Here is a 12,339-nt window from a genome sequence, read left to right on the forward strand (position 1 = left end):
ATCATCAGTAATGGACGAAGGTATATTTTCGTTTTTGCTTTTTTTCCTGTTAGAGTTTGGTCCTCTTGAATAGAGCAAACGCCTAGATTACCCTGGAGCTTAAGATGTTGAATCAAGTTCACCTTCCTCACAGTCAACAGCCTAGGCTGTCCTCAAACAAAATTTAGCACATCACAAAACATGTTGGTTTTGTCTTTTGTTTTGTCTTTCCAACAAGCTCTTGACTTTCTCTCTCTAGCCCTATTTTTGAGGAAGACACACCCTCTGTGATGGAAATAGAAATGGAAGAGCTTGATAAATGGATGAACAGCATGAACCGAAACGGTATGTGGTGTGGAATAACCGAAGGTGGCTTTTTCTGTGCTCTGGTAAGAGGAGGCTGCCCCCTCTTCATAACTATGCCCTTGGATCCTGGGTGGGACCCTGTGAGCCCACCTACCTTACTTCCAGCACATGCAAGGAGTTAGCTGGGGCCTGACCATCCCCAAATACATAGTTTAATTATTGCATCAGTTGTTGCCACTTAGTGTATTTTTGCACATGTTTTTCAAGTGGACTTTTTCAAGAAGAAAATGGACTGTGTTTTTTTTTCAAGTGAGGAAATCTCTTGAGACCAAACTCTCTGGAAAAAGTTAGCATCCGGCATTACCGGAAGTATTATAGAATTTAGAGACCTGTGATTTTAATGTGTGTATAGATGTAAAACTTTATCAGATATAGTTTACATAGATCTGAGCTATAGGCACTAGCCATTAACTTAAAATTTTAAAAACTTAAAGTTTAAAGCTTCATACCTTAGTCACTTTAGCCACCTGTGTCTAATGGCTATTATATTAGACTGTGCAAATCTAGAACGCTCCCTTTATTGTAGAAAGTGCTATTGGACTTTGCTAGCAGAGATAGTAATATGAATATCCCATTATAACTTAATTTCCAGTTGATATCTGACAGTAATTGTAGTATATGTTCCTTGCTGGTGGTGGTTTAGTGCTAAATCATGTCTGACTCTTGCAACTCCATGGACTGTAGCCCACCAGGTTCCTCTGTCCGTGGGGTTTCCCAGGCAAGAATACTGGAGTCGGTAGCTATTTCCTTTGCCAGGAGATCTTCCAGACCCAGGGGTCGAACCCTGGTCTCCTGCATTGCAGGCAGATTCTTTCCCACTGAGCCACCAGGGAAGCCCATACTTTTTATTAAATCAATATTTGGACTTAAAAATGATGACAGCTGTTTTTTTTTTTCCTATTTTTAATTTCTCTAAAAAATCAATACATTATCTTACTGCTCGTGTTAAATTAATACAATCCACTATTTATATTATCATACCACTTGCTTTTGTTTTGTTTTTTTTTAAACATTTATCTAAAAAAAACCAAAAAACAAAAAACCCGGGGATCTGTCAGATTCAACAATGAACAATGGAGTTCTCAAAAACCAGATACTCGTTATCGGAATTTTTGTACCAGAGGCTCATCAAGGTGAATATTCCAAAAGATGAAAACTACTTAACTAACATGGACAATTTTGGGGAAGAATGGCTTGATAAAGCATTTGAGGATAGGGGTGAGTCACTGAGATAATCCTTAGAGTAGTTTCCTTTTGTGGCTTTTAGTTTATAAAAGTAATGTACATACACAGCAGAATTTGGAAAATGAAAAAAAAAAAGGTAGAATGAAGAAAAAATTTCTACCACCCAGAGATAATCTCAATATTTTGGTGTATTTCCTTTTTTGTGGCTGAGATAATTGTAATTCAAGTCATGGTCCTGTTACAATCACTAAAACCATTTCCATTTGACAACTAAAGAAGAGAGTTGTTTGGACACATCGGTGATAGATCCAGCAGATTTCCCTCCCTTGAAAACAGCAGACATGTAACGGGAGAAAATTCTGATGGCTTTAAGAAAGTCGGTTGTTCCCCACTTTACCTGCTTCTTGCTCCTGACTGAAGTCATTCTGCAGGCACAGCAGAACCTCGGTGAAGCTGTTTTATTCCAGCGTCTACCCTGAACTGTGCAGATTCTAGTCTTTGGAGCCCCTGGGGGGTTGTTCAGCAGCTGAACAGCCAAGCAGTGATGAATTGTGCCCTTTTCCGCTGAGGCCAGAGACATGCTGAAGTCTTGCATCTGCACCATTAGTGTTTTTTCCATTTCAAGAGCCTTGCCATGATTAATCTTTTAACCTCTGAAATTCCCTGGTGAGGCTATTTCTGCACAAGTAATGGGTCAGAGAGATATGATGTTCAACGGCACAAGTCTTGTGGATAAAAAGTAGAATTTCAGTGACTAATAATGAGCCCGGTTTTCTTCTGTCCTAGCTGACTATGAATGTTTACCTACTTTAGAGGAAGAAAAGGAACCAAACCTCAACAACCCAAGGTACTTCTTATTTCTACCACATATGCGAGTGGGGGAGGGGGGTTGGAGGCCACAGCTGAGGACTTTCACTCCCCTTCTCTGTGCCTATAAATTTTATGTGACTATTTTCATGGCCGTACATTGGTGTCTTGTGGAGAAATGGAAGTGTGGGTTATGGAAAACAGAAAAGTACAAAGTAAATATCTTAGTGATTCTTTATCTTTAGAAATAAATTAGTACGTATGTTTTCTTGCCCTTCTAAAGAGACACTGTTGAGTAGGCTTCTGCTTTAGTCCTAAAAGTTCCTGGTTATAACAAACTGCAGGTTTGTTTATCTTGGATGAATAGATGTTTGGTCAGGAAAACAGATGGAGGTGACAATCTCAGCAGGGTAACTGAACAAGAGTGGGTAAAAATGAACATATAACAAACGAAAGAAAAGAAATCCCCTTTAGGTTGGATCGTTCTTAGTGTTAGTGGCTCAGTAGTGTCCAACTGTTTGTGACCCCGAGGACTGTAGTCCCCCGGGCTCCTCTCTCCTCGGGATTCTCCAGGTAAGAATACTGGCTGCTGCTGCTAAGTCGCTTCAGTCGTGTCCGACTCTGTGCGACGCCATAGACGGCAGCCCACCAGGCTCCTCCGTCCCTGGGATTCTCCAAGCAAGAACCCTGGAGTGGGTTGACAGTTCCTTCTCCAGTGCGTGAAAGTGAAAAGTGAAAGTGAAGTCGCTCAGTCGTGTCCGACTCTTAGTGACCACGTGGACTGCAGCCTACCAGGATCCTCTGTCCATGGGATTTTCCAGGCAAGAGTACTGGAGTGGGGTGCCATCGCCTTCTCCAGTGGGTTGCTATTCCCTCCTTCAAGGGATCTTCCTGGCTGAGGGATCAAACCCATGTCTTCCACATTGCAGGTGGATTCTTTACCATCTGAGCCACCAGGGGAGAGAAATTAAATGAGAATTTTAAAACTCTAATATTGTGGCCACCTGATGCGAAGAACTGACTCACTGGTAAAGACCCTGATGTTCGGAAAGATTGAAGGCAGGAGGAGAAGGGGACGACAGAGGATGAGATGGTTGGATGGCATCACCAACTCAATGGACGTGAGTTTAAGTAAACTCCGTGTGTTGGTGATGGACAGGGAAGCCTGGCGTGCTGCAGTCCATGGCGTCACAGAGTCAGACAAGACTGAGTGACTGAACTGAACTGAACTGAACAAAAACCCATATTCTGTTCTACCACTAGGTGGCTCTGCTTGATAGAAAATTTTAGTGCACCAGGGCAGGCGTGTTCTTCAGCCTGCCACAATTTTGTTTAAATTGTATTATCTTTTGTGAGGATAGAAATGATCATGTTTGGGTGTTTTTGATCAGAGAATTGTCAGTCAGGACTTGGGCCGTGCTGGTAGGAAATAGGATTGATGATTCAGCAAGTCAGGGACTTGCTCTGTAGAGCACGGCTGTGATTTGGTGGGGCGGGGGTGCTGAATTGTTGATGGGGTGACTCTAAGATGACCAGTGAGCAGGGAACTTGACTGAGCGCATAACTGAGATGTCAGACTTCCATAAGAATAAATTTTCAAAGCAGCATAAATACCCACCCCGTCTCCCTCCAGGTTAACCAGAGAGCCTACACTAGTCACCTGAATTGGGTCCAGAGTGTAGTTACTTTTCATAAGCAGTTCCTGAAGCCAGCATGTTGCAGGGAAAGACTGGTTACTAGACAGTGATTGAGGCAGTCAGATGTTTGACTTGTTCTGCTTCTTCCGCTAAACCTTGCCTGGGAAGTCAGGCCACCACAGTCTTAGTGGGTCAAACCTCCGCCCTAATGCAGAATCTACATCTTGTTGTAGATGTCAGTTATTGTTACCTCTGTAGGTGCTTGCATATTAAAACTCATCACTGGTTCAGGAAAGAGTTTATCCTATTTAAATGAGTTATCAGACATTAACAAGCAGATGAAAGAAAATACACTAGTGAGATTATCACAAAGCACATTACCAAGAAATATTTTCCTTGCATTTTTACCTAAAATGAACATCTATGTGTGTCCAGTATAGGGCCCAGATCACCATTAAACCCCTGTAAGTATCTTATTATTGAATCTCTGATGGGCACCCTCTAAAGATGTGAAATGTCATTGGTTTTTATATACCTGCCTCTTGTTCTTTGAAATTATTGGCAACAGAGGAGAGACTTAATGTTAGAAATTGTATGATGGTAAAAGCTTTTTAGAAGTAACACTTCTTTGAAATATTGAGAGGCTGGTCTCCTAAATAAGTTCTACCACATTTCACCTGTAAGGCAAAAAGCCTTAACCTATTTGGAGAGCTGGTTTATACTCAATTATTGTTTTTAAAGGGAATGTCTACATTCCTCTGCTGGTCCAGTGCTTTCTGTTTTAATTCACAAGACAGCTGTCAGGCCATCACTTCATTCTTTCTTGATGAAGCCAGGACCAGAGTTATAGACCGAAAGTGGCAAGTCCCCAGTCTTTGGTGTTGGAGACACTGTCTGATTACTCCAAAGGGTATCTTGATATTGCAAAGCAAATTTAGTTTTTATTCACTAAAACTCATAAGAGTGCAAAGCACTTAGAACAAACCTTGGTACAAAATTAGCTCTGAGTTAATATTAGTTATTCTTAATTATTATTAAAAAGTTAGAATTGATGTACATAAACACGTTGCCTTTTGGGTTAATGAGCTTGTGTCCCAAGGTCGAGGCTCATCTACTAAGCATTATTTTTGCCCCTGGTTCCCCTGGGGACTTCTTTTTGGAGCTTGCCAATCCTGAGAAATCATGAATTTATTTAATCCCCTAGGAAAGATCTGGAGACTAAGTTCCCCGTCCACTATCAGCATAGGTCCCATTCATGTCGATGATTTCAGAATAGCCATCTTAGAAGTTTGGAGGGTCTGAAAGGGTACATATTTTGGATTATCTCATAGTTTGTATAATCTTTCTTTTCCATCATGATTTTATTTACATCTCTCTTTTTTTTAAGTTGTCTTCATTACATTGATAATTGATGAAACATTCATTTGGAATTTCTAATCCAGGACAGAAAAAGGTCCTTTTTTTCTCTGACACGTTGTGAATCATTAGAGATATAGGTGGCAAGTGCATTGATCTTTGGGCTTAGATCAGACGGGTGGTTTTAAGACCTGCTTTGGATGCTCATTTGTTCTTTGTACTGAGACAAGTAACCTGAATTTTGTAAGGTTCGATCTTCTCATCTTGAAAAATGGATATAATGCCACCTATCCTCCTAGTTTCACAGGATCTTACGAGAGAAAAAAACATTTTGGAAGTTTCAAAGCACCATGCAAATGAAATGATTTCTTTTATGCTCTGGCAATAGTTCTCTCCATCCTTTCCAGTCAGCTTTTTTTTTTTTTATTCGTCTATTTTGAGCAAATTTAGGTTCACAGCAAAATCCAGCAGAAGTACAGAGAAATCCCATACACCCTGGTCCCCACATACACAGCCCTCCCCACTGTTGACACCCCCACCAGAGTGGGACCTTTCTTACAGTTAGCCTCTTTTGAGACACCATTACCTCCAAAGTTCCCCAGTGGTTTCTTCCTTTACCATCTAAGCAATACCCAGGTGATTCTACTGCTTCAGAAAATGCAGTTCAGTTCAGTTCAGTTGCTCAGTCGTGTCCAGCTCTTTGCGACCCCATGAATCGCAGCACGCCAGGCCTCCCTGTCCATCACCAACTCCCGGAGTTTACCCAAACTCATGTCCATTGAGTCAGTGATGCCATCCAACCATCTCATCCTCTGTCGTCCCCTTCTCCCCCTGCCCTCAATCTTGCCCAATATCAGGGTCTTTTCAAATGAGTCAGTTCTTCGCATTAGATGGCCAAAGTATTGGAGTTTCAACTTCAGCATCAGTCCTTCCAATGAACACTCAGGACTGGTCTCCTTTAGGATGGACTGGTTGGATTTCCTTGCAGTCCAAGGGACTCTCAAGAGTCTTCTCCAACATCACAGTTCTAAAGCATCAATTTTTCAGCATTCAGCTTTCTTTATAGTCCAATTCTCACATCCATACGTGACTACTGGAAAAACCATAGCCTTGACTAGACGGACCTTTGTTGGCAAAGTAATGTCTCTGCTTTTGAATATGCTATCTAGGTTGGTCATAACTTTCCTTCCAAGGAGTAAACGTCTTTTAATTTCATGGCTGCAGTCACCATCTGCAGTGATTTTGTAGCCTAGAAAAATAAAGTCTGACACTGTTTGCACTCTTTCCCCATCTATTTGCCATGAAGTGATGGGACTGGATGCCATGATCTTCGTTTTCTGAATGTTGAGCTTTAAGCCAACTTTTTCACTCTCATCTTTCACGTTCTTCAAGAGGCTCTTTAGTCCTTCTTCACTTCCTGCCATAAGGGTGGTGTTATCTGCATATCTGAGGTTATTGGTATTTCTCCCGGCAATCTTGATTCCAGCTTGTGCTTCCTCCAGCCCAGCGTTTCTCATGATGTACTCTGCAGTAAGTCCCCCACATAAGAACAAGTTCCATGCCAAGAGTGCGTTCATAAGTCCAGTTTTTGTTCATAAGTCCAACAAGTTAGCCTGGATACCCAACTAACACAATCACCTATATGCCACTGCTTTTGCGTTTGCTTCCGGACATCCTAGGCCTGACATAAAGATCCTGTACACTGTACTCTACATGGTCCTGTACAAGAAGTGCACAAAAGCACAGCCTCCTATAGAGGTTGCACGTACATGACAGTATGCACTAGATATGTGAACTGACTTATGTGATTAGACATTTGAACATGTGCTCGCATCTTTGAAAGTTTGCATCTTGAAGCTTTGTATGTAGGGGATTTGCTGTATATAGAAATCACTGGAGATTGAAGTGAATGGAAAGCACACTTTTCCATCCTGCTTAGATTAGCAGGAGGATGAGCAACTAAGACTTCGGGAGTCCATGTACTTGATGCTAGGGAGGCACCCTGACACGGAGCCTCTGTTATCCATAAAGTCCACTGTGCTCCTGGGAAAAAGGAGTTGATCTGGTCACCGTCCTACACTTAATGCAGTACCTTGTGCATTAAAGACTTTAACCCTTCAGCCTTCCCTTGTTTGGGTCCATAATCTCAGGCCTTTCAGAGCTTTTCCTGTTACTTTGCCTTGTCCTCCCTGAGTGGACATTTTTTTAAGCTGTGGAATCTAAAATTTCGCACAGGATTTTGGTAAGGGCCGCTGCTGCTGCTGCTGAGTCGCTTCAGTCGTGTCCGACTCTGTGCGACCCCATAGAGAGATGTACAAAGTATAATGGGAATTTTGCAGTATGGTTTTCATGTTTTCAAAAAAATCAGTGGGTAAAAACAGCAAAGGAATTGCGGGGGAAGGAGGATTCTAGCTCCTTATTTCCCACCTTAGCATGTTCTCCTGGAGTTCATACTTGTTATGTGCCAGGCCATGTACAAGGAACTGGGAACAGCGTCAGTGGAACAGTGTCCAAGGGGTGGGCAGGGCAGAGCAGAGGTCTATGCTGGAGTTGAAGAGAATTTCATCACTGACATTGCTCAGCCTTGCCAGTGCACGGTGAAAACACAAACAGATCCACTGAGTTGTTTTTATTGTTTAAACTCTCTGTAAAGAGTTCACTCCCTTATTGTCTACCCCCATCCTTACCATACCTTTTTTTTTTTTTTTAACTTTACAATATTGTATTGGTTTTGCCAAATATCGAAATGAATCCGCCACAGGTATACATGTGTTCCCCATCCTGAACCCTCCTCCCTCCTCCCTCCCCTACCAAACCCTTTTGAATACCTCTGGATAGTGGCAAAAGCAAGATAGAATTCCTTTCATCCTGGTGCTTTTAGTCTGGGCAGCCTCTTCCTTCTTTATGAGGCCTTTGTAACCAGACAATTTCCTGAAAGCTCGGTGTTTCTGTCTCTGTAATCTTAAGTGAATAATCACAGAGAAGGAATTGCAAATATTAGCCAAGTGCCTGTCTTCTTTCCCTTTATGCCTGTTGGCCACAGTGATGATTTTACGTTGAGTAACAGCATTGGGAAGGATTAGGGGGAAATTAGATTTGGTTTCATCCAAGCAGATTTATAATTTTGAAATTACAATAATAACAAAATAATGAGAAATTTATTCTGGATGCCAGATGCCTAGGTACTACTTCCTAGGAAATTAACTAAGTCAGAAGGGGTAAGTAACAATATTGTGGTTTTGAAATAATTCTGTTATTCATTTTATGATTCATGTCAGCTCAATAATGTTGCAAAAATGTATCACTTCAGTATTTCTCAGGAAAATCCAGGTTAGCTTAATAGAGAACTTTTTAAATTTTCCCTGTTTCTTCCCTTCTCTTTGTTTTCCTTTCTTCTTTCTTTCTTTCTTTTTTTTTTTTTGAGAAAGTACAATCATGGATGTAGTTTTTCACAATATATTTATTGAGTACCTAATATTTGCCTGGCACAGTCCACATCATGCCAAGACAACCAGCTAAAAATGAAATAATCCATTTGAATAAACCTGGAACTTAGATTAAGTAATTTGTCCAAGTTTACCCAGGAAGTTTATGATGAAGCTCTAACTAGAGAAGAATTTCTTTGAAAATTGCATTTTCATTTTCTTTGATTAGTTAAAAGAGATGTTCCAAAAATGAAAAGACAAATTAGAGTTTTTTTTTTTTAAAGAACCTTTAGCAGCAAGAAAGCCAGCCACCACGAGACTGATCTATGAAAGTCTTTGGTGGCCAATGAATCCGTCATGCAGTGCAGTCATTGACAAGACTGAACCATGAATTGCAAGAAAGCAGCAGTTTTGTGTGAACTCTTTTGGGCTCTCCACTGCAGTAAATCTCTGTGGCCACTTCCAATTACTTTATGGGTTTCTTTTCTCTTTTTCTCTCTAGTCCCAAAAGTCATTTAAAAGTCAACAAGTATTAAACGTTAAGTATATTAAGTGCCAACTGATTTCCCTCAAATCCAAGCTAAGTACCATGAGGGGTTCAAAGCAGCAGTTTATAATCCTGCAGTATGCTAACCTCAAATGACACGGCTAACCTGCAGCGGTGTGTGTGTATGTGCATCTTATACGTGTGTGTGGTGGGTGAGAGGAGATGTACTAAATTCAATCAACCACAGCCTTGCTTGAACAGTAGCCCAGATTGTGTCTACACTGTGGGCATGATCTATGTGTCTTGGACCAGTTCTAGGTCTGGCTCTGATGTCAGCCAGATGCGTGTCTCTATAATTCCACCCGGGCCAAGCCTCTTATGGGAAGGAGTAGGGACGTGCTACTGATGAAAAGGAAGAGAGCATGAGCTAACTGTTACATGATTTCCTGCTAAATTGAACTCTGCTGCTGCTGCTGCTAAGTTGCTTCAGTCGTGTCCGAAAATTGAACTCTGGACTCCCTCAACCAAATGAGAGAGCATCATAACTCGAGAAAGGTTTAGCATAGGTTTATTGCATCTTGGGAGATAGAACATTGGCTGCTGTCAGAAAGAGGGACTGTTACAAGATAAACTGGTCAGAAGGGCAGAGATGGCTTAACAGATCCTGACTGCAATGAAGGGACAGTTAGGAAACGAGGTGTCAGAACTGTGCTTCCTCATTTGACTGGTGGCGTTCCATTAAATGCTTTCTTAAAAATCACCAGATGATGCTTTTTAATCAATTCAATTGGTTTGTAGAGTTTGGAGGCCTGTTACCATACAGCTTTTGGGAAAGCTGTCCCACATTCTTAAAATACCTATCTAACACTCCGAGAAAAATCACTCACTCATGCTGCTGTCACAGATAAGTGACTAAAACCATACGAATTACCATCAAGGCAAGCAATAGAGGTTTGAAGCAGGATCACTGGTTTTGTCTGTTGCAATTCCGTGGCAGTCTGCCAAGATATTTTTAACAGGGAACTCTAGGATTTGCCAGAACTGAAAACGCCTGGGCTGATTCGGTCGTTTCACAGAGATGATAAATAGCCACAAAAACAGCAGGGAACACATTTAAAGGAATGAGCAGGAGAGAGAATAATGCCTCCAGGCTCGGGGGTGGGTGGGGGCCAGGTCCAGGTTGCTGACGTGCTAACAGGCTGGATGGCTCTCACACCACCTGCAGCAGTCCCGTGTGAGAGTTGTGACCCTAGGAATGACCTGATGCCCCGCAGCTGAAGCAACTTGTATCCCCGCTGGGACTGTCTCTGGTGTGGCGCGCCTGGAACGCTGTCACAGTGCCCAGATCCATAAGCACGTAAGCTCCACATGTAAATATCACGCATGGAGTCTCGTGCTCTCTGATGCTTTAAATGAATGGGTTCTAGTTGGTAGACAGTCTCACATGCTAAGTCTACATGATCCTTGTAGAGTGTTCTAAGCAAACGACATTGAAGTACATTCTCTTCAGAAATTGCAAGTTTGGGGGCTTCCCTGGTGGCTCAGTGGTAAAGAACCTTCTTGTCAATGCAGGAGACACAGGTCCAAATCCTGGTCTGAGAAGACCCCACATGCTGCAAAGTAACTAAATCAGTGTGCCACAACTCCTGAGCCTGTACTCTGGAGCTTGTGAGCCGTAACGACTAACCCTGAGTGCCACAACTGCTGAAACCCTTTGCTCTGTAGCCCATGCTCTGCAACGAGAGGAGCCATTGCAGTGAGAAGCCCATGCACTGCAGCTGGAGAGTAGCCCCTGCTTGCCACAGTTAGAGAAAAACCCCGACAGCAATGAAGGCCAGCAAAACCCAAATAAGTAAATAAGATAAAATTATGTTTTCAAAAAAGAAATTGAGTTTGTTTTGGAGGATAGTTTCTTAAAGCCTTTGGATATGTGAAACAATGTTCAAGGTCAGGTTTAATGGACGAACATTCACTAGTGTAGAATCTTCACCATCAGAACATAGGTTCCTGTGTCTGGAGGTCAGGCCCTTGGTATTGAGCTTTACCTACATTTCCTCATTGATTTTTTCCCAATACCCTGCTAAGGTACATGGTATTATTAGGTATGTTTTGCACACGAGATGAGATCACAAAATTTGAGCTGAGGAACGTTGGCTTGCCCAAGGTCACACAGCCAAGGAAGTGTCTGAGCCCTGATTCAAGCTCTGGTCACCTGACCCTGTGCTCCAAAAGCCCCCGTGAGCATTGGCTCAACCAGGAAAGAGGCCCACGAAGAGGAATCCCCTGCAAGTTTAATCAAAAGATGTATGGGGTACTAGAAAAAGAAAGTGTTCAGATTTTTATGGAGGAACATAAAAGATTTAAACAAATAGAGACATACTGTGTCTGAATGAAAGACTCAACATTAAAAAAATTTACATTTAGATTCAACTTAGTGTCTTAAAGAGCCCAATGGGCATTTCATCTGGAAGGATACTTGGGCACAAATAGCCAGGGTAATTCTAAAAGAAGAAAAAAGAACAATCCTGTATAGGTGGGTGGATTTGCAGGGAAAATGTCCAATAGTTAAAACTGTGTACACTCAGAGCTAAATAAGAAGTTTTAGTGGAATAGAGTATTCAAAACAGCCTCAAGTATATGTAAACATTTAATATGCTCTAAAAGTAGTGAATCATAGCAAGTGGAGTATTCAATAACTAGTCTTAAGACAACTGACTGACATTTGGAGGGAAATTTTAGAACTCACACTTTAGATTAAAATAGACTTCAGGTAAGTTTAAATGTGAAAAAGAAAGGAAAACTTCAGAAAAATTATAGATAAATATTACTATAATTGTAAAGTGAGGACTGGCTAAAAAGTCAGAAACTGTACCAGAAAGGAATAGACTTAACTACATTTAAAAAAACATGAATAAATATGTCAAAATTGCAAAAACAGAATTTAACATACTTAAACTTTCCTGGCTCTTTGAATGACATTACTTTAAGATAAACAGATATGCTCAATGCTCTTTGTTTCTGTAGCCAGTCTTTTTAAAAATCATAAAGATTACTTTTTGAAAAATTTTTAAAAAGCACAATAAATAAAAGTAGGAGG

General features: G+C 41.3%; 1 protein-coding gene across 2 annotated transcripts in view; it reads left to right on the forward strand.

Annotated features, from left to right (window-relative positions):
* Positions 1 to 12,339, forward strand: part of TMEM154 (transmembrane protein 154) — a 52,267-nt gene that overhangs the window by 34,870 nt on the left and 5,058 nt on the right. The window contains exons 5-6 of one of the 2 annotated variants that reach the window (XM_070768989.1): positions 239 to 368; positions 2,317 to 2,377. In XM_070768989.1, coding sequence (XP_070625090.1) covers positions 239 to 368; positions 2,317 to 2,343 — 157 coding nt within the window. In that variant the 3' untranslated portion in view covers positions 2,344 to 2,377. The remainder of the gene's footprint in view (positions 1 to 238; positions 369 to 2,316; positions 2,378 to 12,339) is intronic. The other variant, XM_019978027.2, reaches the window with a different exon arrangement.

The sequence above is a fragment of the Bos indicus genome, chromosome 17, assembly GCF_029378745.1.
Source record: "Bos indicus isolate NIAB-ARS_2022 breed Sahiwal x Tharparkar chromosome 17, NIAB-ARS_B.indTharparkar_mat_pri_1.0, whole genome shotgun sequence".
In the NCBI taxonomy this organism is placed as follows: domain Eukaryota; kingdom Metazoa; phylum Chordata; class Mammalia; order Artiodactyla; family Bovidae; genus Bos; species Bos indicus.